General features: G+C 41.0%; 2 protein-coding genes across 3 annotated transcripts in view; one reads left to right on the top strand and one right to left on the bottom strand.

Annotated features, from left to right (window-relative positions):
* Positions 1-23,925, bottom strand: part of CENPP (centromere protein P) — a 294,971-nt gene that overhangs the window by 89,996 nt on the left and 181,050 nt on the right. The gene's annotated exons all lie outside the window — the stretch shown is intronic.
* The window catches only part of ECM2 (extracellular matrix protein 2), a 42,428-nt gene that overhangs the window by 16,619 nt on the left and 1,884 nt on the right, over positions 1-23,925 (top strand). For both annotated transcript variants that reach the window (XM_058444751.1, XM_032164521.2), the window contains exons 3-9: positions 2,670-2,858; positions 5,429-5,929; positions 8,411-8,526; positions 10,509-10,644; positions 15,138-15,295; positions 18,175-18,314; positions 19,767-20,093. In XM_058444751.1, the coding sequence (XP_058300734.1) occupies positions 2,670-2,858; positions 5,429-5,929; positions 8,411-8,526; positions 10,509-10,644; positions 15,138-15,295; positions 18,175-18,314; positions 19,767-20,093 (1,567 nt within the window). The remainder of the gene's footprint in view (positions 1-2,669; positions 2,859-5,428; positions 5,930-8,410; positions 8,527-10,508; positions 10,645-15,137; positions 15,296-18,174; positions 18,315-19,766; positions 20,094-23,925) is intronic.

Genomic DNA, 23,925 nt, shown 5'->3' with positions numbered 1-23,925 from the left:
AAATGTTTTCCAAAGTGGCTATGCTGTTATATACCCACCAGCAATGGAAGAGGACTCCAGTTTCTCTACATTCCTGCCAACAATTGTTATTTATTTTTAATTATAGCTGTTCTTGTATGAAGTGGTATCTCATTGTGCTTTTGATTTGCATTTCCCTAACAACTAATGATGTTAAGCATATTTTTATGTGCATGTCGTCTATGTGCATATCTTCCTTGGAGAAATATCTATTCAACCCCTATGCCTATTTCTTTCTTCTTTTAAGAGATGGGGTCTTGCTCTGCTGCCCAGGCTGGAATACAGTGGTACAATCATAGCTCACTGCAGTCTTGAACTTCTGGGCTTCAGTGATGCTCTGCCTCAGCCTCCCAAGTAGCTGGGACTACAAGAATGCACCATCACACTGGCTAACTTTTTAACTTTTTTTGTAGAGACAGCATCCCATTATGTTGTCCAGGCCGGTCTCAAATTCCTGGCCCCAAGAAATCTTCCCTCCTTGGCCTCCCAAAGTGCTGGAATTACAGGCGAGAGCCACTGTATTGGGCAAGTTTTGCCCATTTTTTAATTGCATTGCCTTTCTGTAGTTGAGTTGTAAGAGTTCTTTATGAATATTCTGGATATCAGGACCTTATCAGATATATAATTTCACATATTCTCTCCCATTGTGTACACCATCCTTTCACTTTCTTAACAATGTCCTTTGATGCACCAAATTTTTAATTTTGATAAAGTCTAATTAATCTTTTTCTTTAGGTGTCATATCTAAGAATCCACTGCCAAATATAAGGTCATAAAGATTTTCCCCTATGGATTTTTCTAAGAGTGTTGTAGCCTTAGCTCTTATATTTAGAGCAAAGGTCTAAATATAAGATATATTAGGTCTTTGATCCATTCTGAGCTAATGTTTGTATCTGGTGAAAGTTAGGAATTCAGCTTCATTCTCTTACTGGTGTTGTCCCAGCACCAGTTGTTGAAGATTGTTCTTTCCTCCACTGAATGGTCTTGACGCCCTTCTTGAAGATCAATTATTCATAGATGTATGTCTGACTTTCAATGTCCCATTGGCCTATACGTCTATCCTTATATTACTATCACACTGCCAAAAGCTGATTATCGAATCTTTATAGTGAGCTTTTTGAAATCTGGAAGTGTGAGATCTCCAACTTTGTTCTTTTTTCTCAAGATTGCTTTGGTTATTTGGGATCCCCTATAGTTCCACATGAATTTAAGGATCAGCTTTTCCATTTCTGCAAAAAAAAGGCCATGGAAATCTTTATAGGGTGTAGTGCTTTTGATAACCTGGAAGAAACTCATCCGTGTATTTTTGTTCAGAGGAGGAATTGGGTAGGTGGGATTAGCCTATTGCAAGTATCCAAATGAGAGATGGGTAGGGCCTGAATTGGGCTAAGTTAGTGGTCGGGGAAAGGAGGGGACTAATGTGAGAGGCTCATTTGGGGGTGGAACTTGGGGCAGTGGCTCAGATGGAGGAAAGTTATCTGGAATGACACCAGGGTTGGAAGAAAAACATCCCCTCTAATATTCTCCTCAGCTTTCTAATGGCCTGCTTAGCTGATACACTTATCCACATATCTACAATCTTGTATGTAGGGAAATGAATATATGCACTGCATCATGCACTTTGTTTATTTATTTATTTAGAGACAGTCTTGCTCTGTCGCCCAGGCTGGAGTGCAGTGGAACGATCTTGGCTCACTGCAACCTCCACCTCCTGGGTTCAAGCGATTCTCATGCCTCAGCTTTCTGAGTAGCTGGGACTTCAGCCATGTGCCACTGCACTTGGCTAATTTTTGTATTTTTAGAGGAGATGGGGTTTCACCATGTTGCCCAGGCTGGTCTCAAACTCTTGGTCTCAAGTTACCTCAGCCTCCCAAAGTGCTGGGATTACAGGCATAAGCCACCGTGCCCAGACAGTATTATACACTTTAAAAGGGTGAATATTACAGTATGTGAATCATATTTCAATAGCATAATAAACCATAAAAGAGATAGCTCAGTGTCTCATTGAGAAGCATCATGGAAGCATGCTGTCTGGTTTCACCTATTCCCATACGCACATCAAGGGTGGGCTGTGAGCTCATCATTAGTGCTAGCTTAGCTCTCTGGTCACATGATGGAACTGGATTGGCTGGCGGCTTGGGAAGTCTGGTGTGGCCATACAATTTGCTTTGGTCAGTATAATTAGACACTTTTAGAGCTCATGTGTGATTTGTAACCTCACATTCTCACTACCGCAGTGATCAGGACAGCCTGCTTATAGATGAATCCTGAGTGAATATGATGAGCTGAGCCCCTGTGTCCCCACATTAAACACAAAGTAGAAATGAAAAATAATTGAGATTTGGGGATTGTTTGTTGATGTTGTATAATCTAATCTATCCTGATGGATACAAAATGGAAGCACAGTTCGGCCCCAAGTTACCATGAGGAGTTCACTCTTAGAGCCTACGTGAAAGGGCTGAGAGAAGAGCTTGTGAAAAGCATTTCAGCATTTCTTATGTCTATACGACATTTTTACCCTATACATGAATGCACATAGAATTCTATTCTTGTGTGGTTAGAGCAGTTTGACTTCACATTGTGTTTACTTCCATTCACAGTTGCTGATAATCACATAAGAAATTTAAATTTGTGCTTTTGTTTTTTTCTAGGAAAGAAGGGACACTGTTTGGTAAAGGGCATAACCATGTACAACAAAGCTGTGTGGTCGCCTGAGCCCTGCACTACCTGCCTCTGCTCAGACGGAAGAGTGCTTTGTGATAAAACCATGTGCCATCCCCAGAGGTGCCCCCAAACAGTTATACCTGAAGGGGAATGCTGCCCGGTCTGCTCAGCTACTGGTACAGAGATTTAGTTAAGCAAAATATCAGTGTGTGATTAATCTTTAACTTCCATTTTTTTGTTGTTACTAATTTTAGATTAAAATTGCAATACATTAGTCATCTGAGTACTTAAAATATTGGCAAAATGCTGATTAACATAGAAAATATCTGGAAAACTGTATGGTAGGGGATATAAATAATAGACTGTGGCTTTATAGTTCTAGCTCTATCAGATTCAGTAAACTTGGATGAGATTACATTCCAGTAAACTTGGATGAGATTACATTCCACATTTGACTCTCAGCTTTAGAGATCTGGTAACAGAATTTCTACAACTAACAGATCCTGAATTCTTATTGAGTTAAGCGCTCTGCTTTGGTCTATATGTGCATTATCCCACTTAATCCAACGCAAACGTGGCTTTATCACCTTGAAGCCAGGGTAAACAAAGGAAGAGTGATTTGCATCTAAAGAGAACAAAGCCCCAACCCTCTGGCTATACCCAATCACTCAGAGGCAGCACAGGAACCCACATCACTGCTCGGATAATCCCAGGAAAATGCAGAAGTGTAGCCTGAAGCATGATTTTCTCATGTGGCACTTCTGTGTGCAGGAGATCACAGCGTGGGTTTTGTTGGCTGCTCATGGACCCCTTCTCCAATGAGGCTCATACCTGACTGAATGAAGGACCCTTGGGAGGGAGGCCCAGTCTCCTCTGAGAAAAGCCTAACCAACACCTTATGAAAATAAGCAAATAAATACTTGTTAAATAATTGGCTGGGAAGGGATAGGGACTTGTCTATAACCAAGGTAGATTGCTCCCATACACACAGATGATCACAGGGTAGGTGTCCACAAAAGTCTCCTTGCCAGGAAAAACTTTTGACTATTTAGAAATTGTATTTTGCTATATACTACCAAATATTTCACTAATGTTTAAAAAGTGTTAGGAAAAAAGTATTCAATGAAATGGATTCCTTGGAGTGAAATAAATACAAGGTTTACAAAGTAAGAGTCACAAATTCTCAAGAAATTTTTTCAGAAGACTTGGAGTATTCTTGAAATGTAGTTATTTTGGAAAAATAAACTTGGATATACAGGAAGGATTTTAAATGTTTCAATATGATAGCTTTAGTTTCCTTTTACTAACTTTTTCCTATTCTTCTTCTGCATGTTTTGCTAGAGATGTGAAAAAATAATTCACAGACTTTATAATACACACTGAATTGATATCTCAAGTAATTTCTCCAAATAATTGTATTTCCTGAGTTCTTTTTGGGAGTAGTTTATATATAGTGTTAAATAAAGGTAGGCAGATGATTAAGTAAATTTTTAAATCTTGATGGAAGAAAATGTATGCACTCTGGCTGGACACGGTAGGTCACACCTGTAATCCCAGCACTTTGGGAGGCTGAGGCGGGAGGATCACAAGGTCAGGTGTTCGAGACCAGCCTGGTCAACACGGTGAAACCCCATCTCTACTAAAAATAGAAAAATTAGCCTGGCATGGTGGCAGGGTGCCTGTAATCCCAGCTACTTGGGAGGCTGAGGCAGAAGAATTGCTTGAACCAGGGAGGCGGAGGGTGCAGTGAGCCGAGATCATGCCACTGCATTCCAGCCTGGGCGACAGAGCAAGACTCCGTCTCGGGGGGGAATAAAATTATGCACTGTGAAATCAGTTCTTCCTAGAACTGTTTACCCAGAGAGTGAATTTGAATCTAGTCTTTGTCTTGTCTTCCCCACTTTCTGCCAAAGATTTTACAGCTAAATATAAATGTAGATTAACTGTCTACTATCATTTATTCTACTCCCACCATCCTGGAAGTATAAACAGCACTCCTGTGCATATGTCTAAGTTAAAGCAACATCACTTAAGTCCAGAAGGTCATTTGTAAGTCTCAGGTAGTAAAGATGATTTAAGTATCGAGTCTTGGAGAGAGAAGGCAGAAAACTTTCTCTCTATAATTCTGAATTTCAGAGGATGACATTATGATGCCATGGACAAAAATAATGACAAATCTATAAACAAAAGTTGGGTTCACTGCTATAAGCAAGTAAAATATACACCTGTTTCACTTTTTTAATGTCTGGTAAACAGTCTGCAAATTCTCACATTAGCAATAGCTCCAGTGAACAGAACAGTATCTATTATAAATGTATCACATCTGATTATAACACAGTCTCACAACAGGATTGCTTACCATTTTGCCTCATGTGGCAATATTATTCCCTCCTTAGTCACCAGGTAGCATATGTTAGCAAAAATAAGCATTAAGTTATTTAATATAAAAATTAGTATTAAGGCCCACAGGTGAATAAAATGTCTGTAACAGATCTTACAAAATAGAAATAAAGTGACTATTAAAACTTTTTAAGCAAAAATTTCAAGGTGCATTTCATCTTTAAGTTGCACTCAAATACTTGGAGGGAATAATATTTACTAACCTCATTTTCATTATGATTTTTTCTTTTATTAATATCATCAACTTATCTCTGCTACCTCATCCTTGCGTGGTCATTAGTCTCCTATTCTCTACTCAGTGGTATAGCATTAAATGATAGAAATGAATTTTCTGGTGATTCTTCAGAACAAAGAGAACCTACCAATTTACTTCATAAGCAACTGCCACCTCCTCAGGTGGGAATGGACCAAATAGTAAGAAAAGAAGCACTTCAATCTGAGGAGGATGAAGAAGTGAAAGAAGAAGATACAGAGCAAAAGAGAGAGACCCCTGAATCTAGAAATCAGGGGCAACTTTACAGTGAGGGGGACAGCAGAGGAGGAGACAGAAAGCAGAGGCCTGGAGAGGAGAGGAGGCTGGCACACCAGCAACAACGCCAAGGAAGGGAGGAGGAGGATGAGGATGAGGAGGAGGAGGGTGAGGAGGATGAGGAGGACGAGGAGGACCCGGTAAGAGGAGATATGTTCCGAATGCCCTCTCGATCCCCGCTTCCTGCTCCTCCCAGAGGCACACTGCGCCTGCCAAGCGGGTGCTCTCTGTCCTACAGGACCATCAGCTGCATCAACGCCATGCTTACCCAGATACCACCGCTGACAGCACCACAGATAACAAGTCTGGAGCTCACTGGTAAGAGATGTTGACTTCTGCTTTATTTTGTGCTTTAAAAGTAAATGACTCTTAGCAGCTGGGCACAGTGGCTCACGCCTGTAATATCAGCACTTTGAGAGGCTGAGGTGGCCAGATCACCTGAGGTCAGGGGTTCGAGACCAGCCTGGACAATATGGTGAAACCCCATCTCTACCAAAAATACAAAAATTAGGCGGACGTGGTGGGGCACACCTATAATTCCAGCTACTCAGAAGGCTGAAGCAGGAGAATCGTTTGAATCCAGGAGGCGGAGGTTGCAGTGAGCTGAGATTAAGCCACTGTTTTCTAGCCAGGGCACTTGAGCGAGACTCTATCTCAAAGAAAAAAAAAAAGTAAATGACTCTTAGCCACGTGCAGTTGTATACACTTGTAGTCCCAGCTACTCAGGAGGCTGAGGTGGGGGAATGGCTTCAGCCTAGTTTGAGACCAGTCTAGGCAACAGAGAGAGACCCTGTCTCTTAAAAAAAAAAAAAAAAAAAAGTGAACGATTCTCATTGGTCTATGAAGATTGTATTTTAATTTCATCCTAAAAATTGATCCTGAATAGACTAATTCATAAACTTCAAATATATAAACTTTGCAGAATAGATAGCTCTTTACTGCAGAATAGCAGTTAGGTATAAAGCAAACTCCTCCAAATCAAATGATGATTTCCTACTGATGTTTCTTAAAAATCAGCTTTAATGAGGTATAATTTATATGTAGTAAAACTTATTTTTAGTATATAGTTCCGAGTTTTGACAAACACACAGTCATGTAACCACCACCAAAACTGAGCTATAGGACATTCTATCACTCCCCAAAATTCCTTGTTTCCCCCTCCACCAGTCACTGGCCACCACAGAACACTGATCTGTTTTCTGTCTCTACAGTCTTGCCTTTTCCAGAGTGCCACATAAATGGAATCATACAATACATAGCCCTTTCAGTCTGGCTTCTAATGTTTTTGAAAGCCACCCATTTTGTTTTGTGTATCAGTAGTTCATTCCTCTCTTCTGCCAAGTAGTGTTCCATTATGTGGATGGGGCAAGGTTTCATCTGAGTTGTTTCCAGTTTCGGGTGATTATGTATAAAGTTGCTACAAACAACCACGTACAGATGTTTGTGTGGACCTAAGTGTTCATTTCTCTAGGGCAATGCCCAGGAGTGGGACTGCGGATATGGTAAATACATGTTTAAGTTTATAAGAAAATGCCCGACAGTTCTCTAAGGTGGCTGTTCCTTTCCCACCTGCATGCTGGGGAGCTCCTGCCTCTCTGCAGCCTGCCAGCACTTGGTACTGTCAGTTGTTTTTTCCCCTCATTTTTGACATTCTAGTGGGAATGTGGTCATCTAGACCTTTTTCCCATGTTTCCATAGGACCACTAGGGAGGGCACTGAGTGGAAGAACAGCAGGACCAGGTGTGAGAGGCTGGCTGGTGGGGACACTTTGGGTGCTGGGAGCAGCAGGAGCATTCGTCTGGGTAATGAGGCCCCCATACCAGGGGTGGCCCTGGAGATGCTGGGGTGAGGAGAGCTGGAAAGGTCAACACATTTGTGCAGGGATGGCCATCTGTGACAGCGCACTGCCAGTGTCAAACATAATAGAAGCTTCCATGGCCTCTCTGACAAAGGATTTCATCCTACTTTCATATCATCACCTAAGGAACTCCTCTCATGCTCAGCAAAGTCCCTTCCTCCTGTGGCCTGTACATCAGGTATGCTCTGCCCTAAGAAAACCAAATTTGTGAAAGTCTAAAGTCTTGGAAAAGATAAATGACCCACACTGAGCTATACTGTTATGGTTTTATAAGAAGGTCACCACGTGACTTTTATGGTATGTACTACTGGTATGCTCACTTTCTGGGTTTAAAAATCGACTACTGAACTTAACCAAATGTTAAAACAAAAACCCATAAAATTAAAGCATACAGGAACCTTTGCAGATTGAAGCCATAGAGGCATAACATTAGATCTGAGAGAGTCTGGGAGATGATCTCCCCAAGCTTCTTATGCAGAGATGGAGACAGGCTCAGAGGAGGTGAGTGATTTGCATGAGCATTCATGGACAAAAACAGAGGCATGTTTCTAGTCCAAGAAAATGGCTATGGGAAAATATGAAGAATAAAAATCAGTTTCTGTGTAACCTTCCACACCTTTCTTGTAAATGTACAATGTTACCAGTACTCTCCAGCAGACCACATTCTGGCTCTGTTAAGCATCTTCATCTAAACCATGATATACTTATTACAGCTTGAAGAATCCTTAGAGAGAAAATGTCAACTATGTTAAACCATTTATTTCCAGCCTGTTACTTTTCTGAACATGCTTTGGTTGTATAATATATATTCTGTCCTTGTTCTGAGTATTGCTTTCTCCTCCAGACAAAGCTCTCTTGATATCTATGCACACATGCCCATACATGTGTGTACATGTATGTATATGCACACATGCCTAAAACATAACCGCTGTGTGTCCTAGGCAATTCCATCGCCTCCATCCCAGATGAAGCATTTAATGGATTACCAAACTTGGAAAGGCTTGATCTGAGCAAAAATAATATCACTTCTTCAGGCATAGGTCCAAAAGCATTCAAGGTAAATACATGCTCTGATTTGTCTATCTGGACGAATGGCTTCACTATGACTTGCATTGGTTGGAGATGGGGAAGGGAGGAAAAGGAAAATACTTCTAATTGGTAGTCTTCTTCTAAGAAAGTTTCCTCTCTGATGTCCCTAAATTGCATTCAAGTTTTCTCTTGAATATAGTTTACTATTTTACATACTTTCAGCTTTGCCATAAGGACACCAACAATAGCATCAGTGACAAAAGTAATGATTTTAATTTATGGAGTAGTTTCTCCCCAGGTAACTGAAAACATGCTAAAATCTGGTCTCTTAGCATATGAAGTATTTTCTGGAAATAAATTGAGCCTATCTGGAACCTCTATTAACATTTTTCAGGCCAGCAAGACACTGCTTCCTTTTTTTGTGTGTGCAATGAACAAAACCTGATGGAGGATACTTTGGCAGAAGGGGGTTCTGGAAAAACAAATAGGCTCAGATAAAAATTAGGGATAGCTTGGGAAAGAAGAGGGAAAGAGAGAGAACAGGCAACAGCATAGAATAAAGCTTTGAAAGATACAGATTGGACTAATTATATATTCAAAAAAAAAAAAAAAACAGGCCGGGCACAGTGGCTCACACCTGTGATCCCAGCACTTTGGGAGGCCAAGATGGGCGGATCACGAGGTCAGGAGTTTGAGACCAGCCTGGCCAACATGGTGAAACCCTGTCTCTATTAAAAATACAAAAAATTAGCTAAGCGTGGTGGCACGCGCCTATAGTTCCAGCTACTTGGGAGGCTGAGGCAGGAGAATCGCTTGAATTTGGGAGGCGGAGGTTGCAGTGAGCCAAGATCGTGCCATTGCACTCCAGCCTGGGCAACAGAGGAAGACCCTGTCTCAAAAAACAAAAAGGAGAAAAGAAGAGATAATTCAAGGAATTTCAGAGCCAAGAGAGAAGGGGTTTATGTTTGTAAACAAAAACTCATAAATGTGTGTGTTTGAAAAGCCAAAAATAAAGCACACTATATTCCACTAAGTGAAACTGTTACCCCCTTGGGCAGTCTTCTGGGTCTTCCACCCACTCTTCAGACAAATCACTGGCCTCTTCTATTCTTAGTTCCTGTTTCTTTTCTGGAGTCTAGGCTGGCAGAAAAGAGGGTTCTACACTCACATCCTAGATGTACTTCATGCTATCCATCCTTCTCCTAGAAAATGGCTAGCATTAGGGGGTCCTTTTCCTATTTGACCAAGAGAAAAACACTGTAAGAGATTACCTCCTTTTCTTCCTTTGGAATTCTGTGTCCCATTCCAAAACTGTTGAAATTTGAATATGATCACTGGAGAAGTGAATCATTCCATAGGACTTTACTAAAACCTACCCAACCACAGTTCCCCACTTGTGGTGGTACAGGCTAGGCTTGACCAATGAACACACAATACAAATGTGAAAAAGACACTTTTCCAGACAGTCAACTGGATGCCATATTGGAATAGCTTGTGATATCTGTAGTCCTTGGTTTTGAAAAATTTCCACAGTAATTAGTGTTATTTTATGACCTTTCTGGAGTAGATAAAAAACTGAGGTTTACAAGTATGTTTAAAGGATTGATTGTTATCTTAATTGTTAGCATCCATGACAGCTTCAGATTACTGCATGATTTCATAAAATTTCTGTCTATTGCTGTAAAGGTGGAAACCTAAGATCTAGCAAGAATGACCAATCCAGTAGTTATGGCAGCTTTCTCTCACTTTCTAAAGCTGCAATATAAACGTGGTGAGTAAGCTACAAAATAATCAAATGTAGTCTGCTGAAAATCCCTAAGAATCAATGCTATTACCAGGATCAATATCAACCTGGCAGGGGGAATATGGGGTTTGCTGTGTGGCCTGGACATTACTGTCTAAGCCTAAGGAAGGATAGGTTTGTGAGACTTTTAGTCACGACCATTATGTGAAATGTGACTGCACAGCTGTGACTAGATAAAAAAGTAACTTTGAGATTTGCTTTTTAAGCTTCTGAAGAAGTTAATGCGTTTGAATATGGATGGAAATAATTTGATACGGATTCCTTCACAATTGCCATCTACATTAGAAGAACTTAAAATCAATGAGAACAATCTTCAGGCTATTGATGAAGAAAGTTTATCAGGTATTTAATATTTGTTTTTCAATGATATGCTTCCTTATAATCTCTCTTATATAGTCTTGTAGAAATTTTATTTACAGTATTGCCAAATGAATAAATAGTAAATATTTTTAGGTCACAACCATTTGAGTTGATAAAACTTCTTTTAACTATTGACTGGTAAAACGTAAAATGAATTTTAAACTGCCTATTGTCTTTGTACCCTACCCATGAATAACATCGTTTCTCAATGATTCCAGGTTCTTATTATTCACAAGACAATAAATTTACTACAAATCCAAAATATGTGAAGAATTACACTAAATATTCCCCGCACTGCCGTGTGTTTTGTGTTATGGATCGACAATTTTGTCGGTTCTTCGTAGCGACTAACCAGTGCCATGGTTTGTTGATTGGATCTCCTTTATCACTCTGATGGTCAACAGACCCCACCCACAACTCTTGCTGCCTCCATACACCTTGCTATTTTAATTTATCATGTGCTGGAACCTAGTGGGAATTACGCATGAAATATGAATAAACAGGCACTGCATATGCAGCTGAGATGCTGTCCTACAAAGAAAGCACATGCTCTTCATGGTATTAACTTTGACTCTGGCAATTTTCTGCCTGAGAGGGCTTGGGCTGGAACTTCTGTACTCGTATGTCACTGAAGTCCTGCTAACTCCACACCCCACAGCATGTGGATGCGAGGCTCCCACCGTGACCTAGCTTTCTGAAAGCCTTTAGTGAGCGTGCCCCATGTTCTGTGCACTCGACATTGCTGGAACTGGCCCCTCTTCTGCTTGTTTCTGGACTGTGCTAGACAGCTGAAGTTGTCATATTGTGACTCTGTATAGAAGAGGCTTTATCACATTTTACTTTTCATGAATTCTAGCTAATGCCTTTGATTATACTGTGTACTTTTTTGAGACAAGGACTGCCTACCTTTTCTTTTTATCTTCCTAATAGTCTAGTATAGCTCTTGAGGTACAGTGCTCAACACTGTCTGTTTACTTGCTTTGAAACATATTTATTATGTTATTTATTAAACAAAGCCTTTAAAGGAATAAAATAGTTCAATTATTTCCTGTAACTCCCAAAAAACTTCTCAGGAACAAAACACTTCTGGTACTAAGAAAAGAACGATAACAATGAGAATTGCCAAATCTGAGGATTAGTTATGAAAATACTCAATTTCCAGACGGATTTCAGGACACACAGAAAAACATTAATAAACACAAATTTCGATGCAGACTGCCAAATGGGAAAGACATTAGAAATTCAGTTTCTAACTGCTGAAGACCAAAGGGTGTCAGCAATTTAGAACAACTGTACTAACAGGCTGTATATGAACTATATGTCAGTGACACTTTTAGTTGGGTTATCAAAACGAGATGTTATAAAACATGCACTCCTGATTGTGAAGGTGCTTTCACACACCCCTGGAACTGCCTTCCAGAGTACTCTTCTCCTCCCTCACTCACAAATGCTTCTAGATTCCCAGAGTGTTGACAGGAAGCCGGGGTGAATGGGCTGCCTGCCTGCCTTTCTTAGCCCACCTTTCTCCACAGTCCGAGCACCCGAGGAGCCTTGGCCCCATGCCGGCAGTGCTTTCTGTCCTCCGGCTCAGATACCCCTGCTGCACTCCCTAGGTGGGCTCAGTTCTAAGAGCTACTGCAGTACCAGCCCCTCGGGGGCTGGGCTCCCCCTGGCTGGGAGTCCTGATGCTGTGGAGGTCAGGCTGGCTGCCAGGAGTGTTGTGAGGCCACCCTGCTTCTGTGTGGAAGCAGGTGGCCCACTGCTCTCCCGTCATCTCTCTTGGGGCGGCTCCTCACTCATGACCTTTCAGATTATAGCTCCAGAGAGGGGGAAGGAGGGCACTCCAGGGAGAGAAAACAGCACAAAGGTGCAAATAAATGAGACAATTTGGGATACTGTGGGAGCTGCAAGCAGGCAGTGAAGGTGAAGGAAAGGCAACGAGCAGCACAAGGGGCTGCACACACCTTGCTGAAGGGCAGGGAATTCATCTGCAGCAGGAGCAGAGTCCACCTGAGATGTGCACATGTGTTATGGAGAAAGGGAAGGACTTACAATTGAGAGAGAGGTGTGAAAGGTAGAGGGAGGGACAGCGGAGGAAACCCAGGCATGCTTTAAAACCATTTTTGTTGTCACTAATGACTGAAACAACCAAACCAGGAGCCCTGGAGGCTGCTCCAGTGGATGATCATATGATGCTGCCTGCCAGGAACAGCGAGGCACCTGAAATGTCCACAGCCTGTCATGGTACCACCCACCATGGAAGACTTCCTGTTTCCTGTCCATGAATCCTTTCAACATCTACCTCAAGTCTCACCTACAAGAAACGTTCTCTAGCTCTATCCTATTTCCAGTTACCTCCTATTTCCTATATATACCAGAGAATAATTGCAAAAGAAAACACAGTGTCCTGAATTTGCACTGTTTCTCTCTTTTTCTCTTAGTCATGTAATGGCCATTAGTTCATTTCTGTTATCTATTTTTCAATGAAAAACTTCCACTGCATTTCAGAACTTCACCTATGTACTAGAGAAAGATGTCAGATTCTCAGTACCTTTAGTTTTGGAAATGAAAGAGAATATGAGGAAATATAACCACTTATCACAATTTACTGGCTGGCCTGGCTACTTCCTGTTGCTCAGCACTTCCATTAATCCTAAGCACCACCACCAGGTTAACCTTTGTAAAATGTGGCCTTTGTCCTGCCATCCCCATCTTGCTGCCTAGAGAATGAGAGCCAGACGTTGTTGTCCAGGGTGCAAAGGCCCTCCCAGAATTAGCTGAGTGTGGTGGCGGGGGCCTGCAATGCCAGCTACTTGGGAGGCTGAGGCAGGAGAATTGCTTGAACCCGGGAAGCAGAGGTTGCAGTGAGCCAAGATCATGCTATTGCACTCCAGCCTGGGTGACAGAGCGAGACTCTGTCTCTAAATAAAATAAAATAAAATAAAATAAAATTTAAAAATGTAAAAAAAGGCCCTCCCAGTGTACTTCTCTCTGAGCACCAACCTTCACTTCACTGTGCACAGCCACTCCAGGGCTAGTCTCCTCTCCCCCTGAGCAAACCCACATGGTCTTTCACCTACATGTGCTCGGCTGGCTATTTCAGCTTGGAAGTTCCTCCTACTTCTATCTCTTTCTGTCTGTAGGAGCTTGACACTTTTTTTTTTTTTTTTTTTTTTGAGACGGAGTCTTGCTCTGTCGCCCAGGCTGGAGTGCAGTGGCGCGATCTCGGCTCACCGCAAGCTCCGCCTCCTGGGTTCACGCCATTCTCCTGCCTCAGCCTCCCGAGTAGCTGGGACTACAGGCGCCCACCACCACACCCGGCTAATTTTTTGTATTTTTAGTAGAGACGGGGTTTCACCGTGTTAGCCAGGATGGTCTCGATCTCCTGACCTCGTGATCCGCCTGCCTCGGCCTCCCAAAGTGCTGGGATTACAGGCTTAAGCCACCATGCCCGGCCAGCCTGGCACTTTCATACCACTCACATCTACACTGCTTTTTCTTCTTTTAATCTTCCAGCATTTATTATTTCTATTCCTGATGCAACCATCTTTGCTGTTGCCTAAGAGCAGAACTGAGTCCCACATGGCATGCGGTGCAATGCCCATGAAGGGGGTTGAATAGAAAACATCCCCTAATCTGGGAACTTTGGCCACACCCTGAGCCTCTGACTCAGATGCCTTTGGGTATTATCATTGCTGAGCTGTCCGTTTTGCAGCACGGAACTTCCATTTGACCTGGATCATACCACTCCTGAGACTAGTAGAAACAAAGTAGAAAAAACTTGTTTGTATAAAGGCCTTTCTTGCTAGTTCAATCTGAATGCGTGGAGAATTTTTGATCATCAGTCTTTCAAAGCTTCCCTTTGGCTGCGGTCCGTGCCAAGAAGTGAGTAACTATGATGGGAATTCACTGCTCTGGTTTACTTCTCACTCCCTTGTTCAGAGACTGAGGGTGAGCCAGGGAAAGTGTTCTTTTCTGTGTCCTAGAAAAAGAAATCATTCATTGCATTAAACTTCCACCCACCCCATTGCCTATTATGCTGCCACTTCATACATCTATGTCTTTGCAATGTTTCCAGTGACTGTCCACAACTTTCTATTCCTTTCCTACCTGAATTCCAAATCCCTGTTCAGCCACTACAATTTCTATGGAAACTCCTCTGCCTCTGTTTCCTATCTTCCTCCCTCTGTTCTCTCTTGCTTCTGTTCCTTACACATATTGTTAGCACCTAGCATTTCAATGATTTTTTTCGGATCTGCCTCACTACTGGACCATGCATTTAGTCCTGGTTGAATTGAGTATCTGGGATGTACAAAGTACTTAGGAAAAGGCTTTATAGGAGGATACAAAGGTTTAAAAAAAACTGTATTTGCCCTCCAAATAAACTGGCCATTTCACATGACATTTCAAAAGGCTACAAAAATTTGCATGGTTTTTCAATTATCCTAATATTCTAATACTTTTATTTTTTATAGACTTAAATCAATTGGTCACCTTAGAATTGGAAGGAAACAATCTCAGTGAAGCCAATGTCAATCCTTTAGCTTTCAAACCTTTGAAGAGCCTAGCCTACTTGCGTCTGGGAAAAAATAAATTTAGAATTATACCGCAGGGTCTTCCTGGTTCTATTGAGGTAACAATTTTTTTTTAGTGTTTTAGATGTATTATATTTGAAATATGGTATACTACAACAAAATATATTTTAAGACTATTGTGATGTAAATTAAACTCTAGTTTCATGCTGTATACATAATTTCCTATAAATTAAGCATTGTTTTTTCTTCAAGCAATACAAAATTCTGAATCGAAATTATAATTACTAGTAGAGACACCTGATAAAGTGAAAAATGGTATTTCTGATAGCTGCTGGGGGAAATAGGAGAAAGGAACTGAGAATTTAAATGAAACCACAACTTCCATGAGGTACTCTGACTCTCAAGACAGTGTAAACTGTCCCAATCCAGAATGTGAGGCTTATCACAGAAGCTCAAACAGGTATTAACCATAACAAAGTGTCCACTCACAAATTCCAGGCAAAACCACAGACACTCTGACCTAACAGTAACTTGCATGGATACAAGTGTTGTACAAAAAAGGTCTCTGACTGTTACAGCAACTCTGTAGCTTACAAGTTTTGACCCAATTCCTACCAAAACTGTCCTGTGACTAACTCCAGGCCCCAAACGCCAGCCTTGCTTCATTATCCTCTAGAGATGCCCCACAGGTCCCCAGATGTGTGGTCTCCTTGCTGCAGGATGTGCTCCTGGGGGTCTTTGGCTGATTAATGTCAACACCTCTCATTTCCTGCATTAAAAACACTGAGGTGGACCGTGCAGTGGCTCACGCCAGTAATCCCAGTACTCTGGGAGGCTGAGGCAGGAAGATGGCTTGAGGCCAGGAGTTCGAGAGTAGCCTGGGCAACATAGTGAGACGCTGTCTCTAAAAAAATGTATTAAAAAAAAATTAGCCAGGCGTGATGGTGCACACCTGTAGTCGTAGCTGCTCAGGAGGCTGCGGTGGAGGATCACTTGAGCCCAGGAGTTTGAGGCTGCAGTAAGCTAGGATCGTACCACTACACTCCAGCCTGGGCAACACAGAGAGACTCTGTCTCTACAAACCACACCCCACCCTGCCCGCCAAAAAGAACACTGAGGTCCAGAGAGTCTATACGTACTGGCAGACCCTGTGGGAACCCAGGTTTCCTCACTAAGTTCCGTTTCTCCTATACCACATGATCATCCAGCCAGAAGTCGGGATGGAACATCCTCCGGCTGCAGCCCCAGCAAGCCAGAAAAGAGGGTCATCTATTGTGATCTTATGTGGCTGTCATGGCTACCACCCTTCCTCTTCTTCCTATTTCCAGATTAAGCGACGGAGTTATGTAACACTGACATTTATCAGTACCTGGCTTTCCATCAGAATCTCCTGGGTTCTTAAGAAATACAGACTCTTGGACCTATCCCAGACATGCTAAGTCAGATTCTTTGTGGGGCAGGGCCAGAAATTAATAATTAAAAAATTAAAATTTAAATAGATAATGCATACACATGTTAAAACACATACATACACAATGATGATAATACAAAAGAGCAATGTGCCCCACTCCAAGCCTGAGCTTCCCATACTGGCGTCTCTCTCTCTCTCCAAAGGGACCCACTCCTACCAGTCTGGAAAGCACTGAGCATACAAGCGCGCAAATGCATGGCACACACTACAAATCCTTCTAAAGCCACTGCTGTACACCTGCCTCACTTAACCATGCAGCCTCAAGGCTGTCTCATGTCATTGTTTCCTACAGCTGCAGAGTTTTCAACATATGGACAGGTGTGCCAGGATTTATTTAACTAGTCTCTTACTGATCTAGCTCACCTCCTAAATACATATGCAGGTAAAAGCAAAAAGTTGAAAATTGCTTTATTAATTTCTAACAAATACCAAAATTAACAAAGAGGGAAATTCTCACAGGTGGAATAGAAGGTGACACTAAAGATATATGCCAGTTTTACCTCTGAATTCTAACAAGAGAACAAGGAGAATTTTTATAATGCAGATCCTTTAGTGAAAAACTCCCTCTAATGCCAACTAAACTTAACTTGAAGGCAGCTAGCTATTAAAAACTTATTAACAGTTCTAGAAAACTTCTCCTTGGTTGTAAATTAAGGCTTTTAATTAACTTTAATTAAATTAATTATAACAAAAGCAAATCTAAAAACATGAGCCTAAAATATTATAGACCACATGAAATAGTAGGAAACAGGCAGCCTGGGAGCTGGAGGCTCAGCTAGGACAAGCCCCTCTCAGCATTAGTCACGTAACGACGGGTGAGCCTCCCTGTCTCTCCAGGCCCAACTTAACTCCACTGGTAAGTAGCGATAATAATTTCTGTCTACTTTTCAGAGTTTTAAAGCCCAAATGAGATAATTTATGTGAATAAGTATTATACAGTAGACAGCCTTGTATAATTATTATGGTATGCCATTTCTTGCAACATATTATGGCTAATACATTTTAAATAAAATTCACTTGATTCCATAACCATGACAGTGTGTTTTATTTTACTAATTAGTTATAAAATTTGACAACTTTCCTGTAATTCCAGCACTTTGGGAGGCCAAGGCGGGTAGATCACTTGAGCTTAGGAGTTCGAGACCAGCCTGAGCAACATGGTGAGACCCTGTCTCTACAAAAAATACAAAAATTAGCCAGGCTTGGTGGTGCATACCTGTAGTCTCAGTCACTTGTGGGACTGAGGTGGTAGGGTCACTTGAGCCTGGGAGGTCAAGGCTGCAGTGAGCCGTGTTTGTGCCACTGCACTCCATCCTATGCGACAAAGTGAGACCCTGTCTCAAAAAAAAAAAGACAACTTAAAAATATGAGCTTACTTGAAAGAGCAGTAAAAGACTCTTTAGATAATACTAATCATAATAGTCTATGTCACTATTTTAGTCTCCATGAAATTGAACATATCAACTAACACAAAGGAAAAATAATAGTCTTTTCTCTTAATTATAGGAATTATACCTAGAAAATAACCAAATTGAAGAAATAACTGAAATTTGTTTCAATCATACCAGAAAGATCAATGTCATTGTACTACGTTACAACAAAATTGAAGAAAATAGGATTGCTCCTTTAGCCTGGATAAATCAAGAGTAAGTACATGCTACAATTTAAATTTTATTGAACTATTTCTTCCTCTAGCTATTATTAAACAGAGTATGAAAACTGGGAATGGGTTAAGTGAGGGAGGTGATGATACTGAAGGGCTCGGAGACAGAATTGTTTCTTAGTGAACCCTTACCCTATCCCCAAAGTGGGCTACTTCATGCAGTTTCCAACCTGTGCATTGCATGACTGGTGTTAGGATTATTGTGGTAACTACTGTTGTTGTCACCATACTGCATACTGGACACCATATCATATGCCAAGTGCTGAGCTAGCAAGAACTGAGCCCCAGCTGTCTGACTTCAAGGTCTGCCCACTAGTGGTCAAATGCCACTTCTAGCTCTGTCTACTTCACAGGTTGTCAGGAGGTTTGAATGAGATAATCCCCTGCACACAGTGAGAAAGATATCTGCCATACTCCTTCTCCTCATTATTAGGTGGAAGCACCAGGCTCCAGAGCCCAGGCCTGTTCTCCTACACTACACAGCCTTCTATTCTCCAAACTATTTCTTCACCTCAACTCTTACAAAATAGACTGAAGAATGCTTGGCCTAACAGTGGAGGCCAAAACTAGACTCTGTCTTCCTGGACAAGCATCAGCAGCCTCTGGCTGTAGCTCTCAGTGAAGGGGGAGGGAGTCAGAAGCAAGCCCTGCAGCAAATCCAGCAGACAACTGGGATCTGGGATTGCGTGTCCTGGAACTATGTGCCTAAGTAGCACAGCCTGGGACACGTGTCATTCAGAAGCAGGATGGAGAGGCCAACTGGGCTCAGCAGCATGTGGCACTGAGTCCACTGTGGGCAGAGGAGTCTTCATCAGGTGAAAAGAGGGTGTGGGGCAGAAGCCTTAGGGGACTCAGGTGGGGCTCCTAAAACAAGCCAGTGAGTTCACCACACTTCCCAGATCTTCTAGATGATTAACAGCATTTTCTAGATCCCTCAGGCTCGCCTCAAGTCTCAGGTGTGCCAGGTCACCAAATCAAATGTGGAATGAAAATGTAGGGGAAGGGGAACCAAAACAAGCCAAACAAACCAAACTTCCTTGCTGGAACCAGAGACAACTTTACAGATAGGCATTTAGATGTATGCTGGGATTCATGGGATTTCATTTTGGATTCAACACATCAACCTTACAAATATTTTAGTCTTTGGGCCTCAGTATTGCCTCTAGGGATATGAGTTTCTCCCTCCTAGTCTTTGATGCTCCTCTTGCATGGACTCACATAGCTGGGAGGCAGTATGGCACACCGGTAAGGACATGCACCTTGGTGCAAGAGACTAGGGCTGGCTGTACCTGGAAAAGTTCCTATTTGGAATCATCACTACAAACTGGGTGCTTATAGGAAAATGGACCAGTATCAAGACTGGCTTTATCAAAATTTAGAGCTGATGATCACCATCCTGATGTCCCTACCCTGTGTACTTTTTTCTTTGCTGCAGAAATCTAGAATCCATTGATCTCTCCTACAACAAGCTCTATCACGTTCCCTCCTATCTACCCAAGTCCTTGCTGCACCTCGTACTCCTTGGGAACCAGATTGAACGGATCCCTGGCTATGTGTTTGGCCACATGGAACCAGGCCTGGAATACTTGTACCTGTCATTTAACAAACTTGCTGATGATGGCATGGACCGCGTCTCTTTCTATGGGGCATATCATTCCCTGAGAGAATTATTTCTGGATCACAATGACTTAAAATCTATACCACCTGGGATACAAGAAATGAAAGCACTACATTTTCTGAGGCTGAACAACAACAAGATACGGTAAATTTTGGCTTTTTCAAGTATCTGTTTAAATTTTGGTTGGCAAAATGTATGATAAAACAACCGTGACATGATATCTGGGATTTACGTTAAGGAAAAAAAAAAATGGTGCTAAGGGGCTGGATTAAACAAGATTGGCAAATGTTAGTAATTACTGAAAGTGTATGACAGGAATGTGAGGATTCATTACAAGTTTTTCCTACTTTTGCACGTTTATAAATTTCCATAGTTAAAACGTCTTTTGGCCACGTGCAGTGGCTCACGCCTGTAATTCCAGCACTTTGGGACACCAAGGCGGGTAGATCACCTGAGTTCAAGAGTTCGAGGCCAGCCTGGACAACATGGTGAAACCTCATTTCTACTAAAAATACAAAAATTAGTAGGGCATGGTGGTGCGTGTCTGTAATGCCAGCTACTTGGGAGGCTGAGGTGGGAGAATTGTTTGAACCTGGGAGGCAGAGGTTGCAGTGAGCCAGGATTGTGCCACTGCACTCCAGCCTGGGTGACAGAGTGAGACTCCATCTCAAAAAAAAAACAACAACAAAAAATTAACGATTATTATATATAACACTTAGAATTTGAGACAGGTTCAAATGAGTCTTCAAAGCAATAGATTATGTTACTACTCCCACCTCCATGTGTAAAAAAATAAAACTAATCTATAGAGCATAAAACCTAAATATATGCTAAAATTAAAACTGCTTCTATCTAGATTTTTCTGAAGTCAGATTTCTGAATACATTTATTGAGACTCACTTTCTCTACTTTTGGGAATACATTTTTCTGCATGTGTTCAGCTTATATACTGAATCATCACTCCTGCCTAGATGGCATGAGTGTGTTGAGAATTAATCCAGAATATTTTGTTAGTAAGGTCTTTATCATTGGCAGTGAGGGAGACAATAACCTGTTGTTCTGTCCCTGAGAATTATGTCTCTTAGTCTTTCCCCTTCTCTAAAAGTCCAAATAAACTAAATGCCTACAAAAACAAAACAAAAACACAGAAAAGTTCGTGTTTTTAAAGGTACTGGAGGAAGAGATGGGGGTTTGGGAGGGCTTTGTAAAATTCAGTTTCAAAATTTGTTGGCAAAAATACTTCACAGGTTGTGCCATATGCTTCATACTGCATTGCATCAGAAGGCGTCTAATGTTTGTCCCACCTTTTGTGATTCTAAAATTGATCAGTGGATTGAGGTGGTCACAGCCTGGTATCTCCTAAGACAAATTTACTCCTCCATCATTGAACCAATGGTTTCACTCACAGATGAATGTTGTTTGAATTCTTATTTCATTAGGGGTAACAAAATGATGAATTTCTATTTTTGCCATGCTTCTCATGCTTATTCGCTGGAATTCCTCTGTAAAACATTTTTTGCTCATCAACTAGGGCTGCTTTGTCACTTTGAAAGGCAAGAAAAAAGCTCAGTTCTTTCCTTCAAACCACCAGTGGGAGTAAGAAGTTGGAGCTTAAATGTTTTTGCTTTATTTTGTTTTAGGGTTCTCTCTTTTTCTGGTGAATCAATATACACTTAGGCTTTCATGTAAGCAGTTATGTTGCAATCAGTTGCAGTCATCTGGACAATGGTCGCCATTCAAACTGGCTCTTGTGTTGGCTTACTTGCTTTTGGGCACACGTGGGCCTCAGGCTTACTTTCTGCATTCCCTACTGCAGACCTTCCTCCAAAGAGCCTGGCCTCTTTCTTTGGGGCATAGTATTGAGAAGCCCCAAGTGGGAACCAGACGTGGTCCTTTCAATTGTGTTGCTATTGTTTTGGGGCCTTTCAGTGGACTGCCAGGAAATTCCGTATTTTGAAAAGAAAGTAAGTTCAGACTGACATTCCCAAATCAAATTTAACATAATTGAATATTAATTTCTTTTATTAAAACTTGTTTCTCTTACACTGAAAATCTAGGATCCCAACAATATTAACTTGGATGATCTTACAATATGTAAACAATTATTTCAAAAATGACATTATTACTGCTAATAATAAAAGCTTTAAGTTTATTATTTTTTAGTAGCTCTATTTGTCTTTAGAATAAGTTCCACTAAAGATGTACAGCTGAAATACAGTGGTTTCCTCTGTAATATGTCAACAACTTAATATTCAGACATGTTATTTAGTTTATTTTTGGTTTTTAGAAATTGCTTTTTTCTTTTTGAATTAATATTATTTTTGACTGTATTAAATATTTATAATTCCAAAGTCAAAACTGTATAAGAAGTTGAATTAAGAGAAGTCTTACTTCTATGATTGTCTTTTATACACTATATGATCCTTCCCATAGGTTAAATTTTTAAATTTCTAGTTTATCCTTCCAGTATTTATTTTTGCAAACAAAAGCCTACATACATATACATATTTCCTCATCCTCATCCATAATTATTATACAAGTTATTACACAAAAGGGCAGTTTTCTCTCTATATATGTCTTAGTCCAATTCTGATGCTATAAAATCATGCCGAAGGCTGGGTAATTTAAAAAGAGAAAAGGTTTATTTGGCTCATGGTTCTTCAGGCTGTGCAAGTAGCACGACACTGGCATCTGCATCTGGTGAGGGCCTTCAGGCTGCTTCCACTCATGGTGGAAGGGGAGATGGAGTGTGTAGAGATTACATGGCAAGAGAGGAGGCAAAAAAGAATGGGGAGGTGCCAGACTTTTTTTTTTTTTTTTTTAACAACCAGCTCTTATGGGAATTAATAGAAGAAGAACTTACTCACTCCCCTGATCCTAGAGAGGATATTAATCTATTCATGAGTGACCTGCCCCCATGACCCAAACACCTCCCATTAAGCACCACCTCCAACACTGGGGATCAAATTTCAACATGAGATTTGGATGGGTCAAAAAAACCAAACCTTATGGGGTATTTGTATTTTTTCTACCCTTTGCTTTTTTTCTTTTTTCTTTTCTTTTTTTTTTTTTTGAGACAGAGTTTCACTCTTGTCGCCCAGGCAGGAGTGCAATGACGTGATCTCAGCTCACTGCAACCTCCACCTCCCAAGTTCAAGCGATTCTCTTGCCTCAGTCTCCCAAGTAGCTGGGAGTATAAGGATATGCCACCATGCCTGGCTAATTTTTTATTTTCAGTAGAGATGGGGTTTCTCCATGTTGGTCAGGCTGGTCTTGAACTCCTGACCTCAGGTGATCCACTCGTCTTGGCCTCCCAAAGTGCTGGGATGACAGGTGTGAGCCACCGTGCCCAGCCTACCCTTTACTTTTTAAAAGTATCAGTATATCACTCCCCATCAGTATGTAGAGAATTTCTTCATTCCTTTTCATAACTGAATATTATGCAGATATACTATATTTTATTCAATCGCTTCCATATTGATAGACATGTGTTTCCACTCTTACTACTAAACATAATGCCACAAAAGATAAGTTTGTATAAATGTCATTTTGTTTTTTTTCCAGTTTAACTTTGGGATAAAATCCTAGGAGTGAGAATGCAGAGTGCAAAGGGTAAAGTGCATATGTAATTTTGCTAGATATCACCAAATTCCTCTCTAGAGAGGGTGCACCATTTTGCATTCCCTTCAGAGGTATTTAATGGGTCCAGGCTCACTATTAGAATATGTTAATGAGCTTTTGGGTTTTTTTTTTTTTTTTTTTGCAAACCTTATAAATAAAAAGTGGTATGCCAGTAAAGTTTCAATTTACATTTTTCTTATGAATGAAATTGAGCATTTTCCATTTTCCTCCTAGATTCTTAGGAAGCCTTTGTATCTGCAATATAAGTTACCTTCTCCTTCTTTGTCATGTTGTTTAACTTTGCACTTTCTTTTTAAAACTGGCAGTAAATTTTAAATCTTTTCATTCAGTGCTT

Source organism: Hylobates moloch, unplaced genomic scaffold, assembly GCF_009828535.3.
Source record: "Hylobates moloch isolate HMO894 unplaced genomic scaffold, HMol_V3 SCAFFOLD_10, whole genome shotgun sequence".
Lineage (NCBI taxonomy): Eukaryota > Metazoa > Chordata > Mammalia > Primates > Hylobatidae > Hylobates > Hylobates moloch.
Note: the sequence above shows the minus strand (reverse complement) of the source record. Positions and strands in the feature narration are given on the sequence as shown.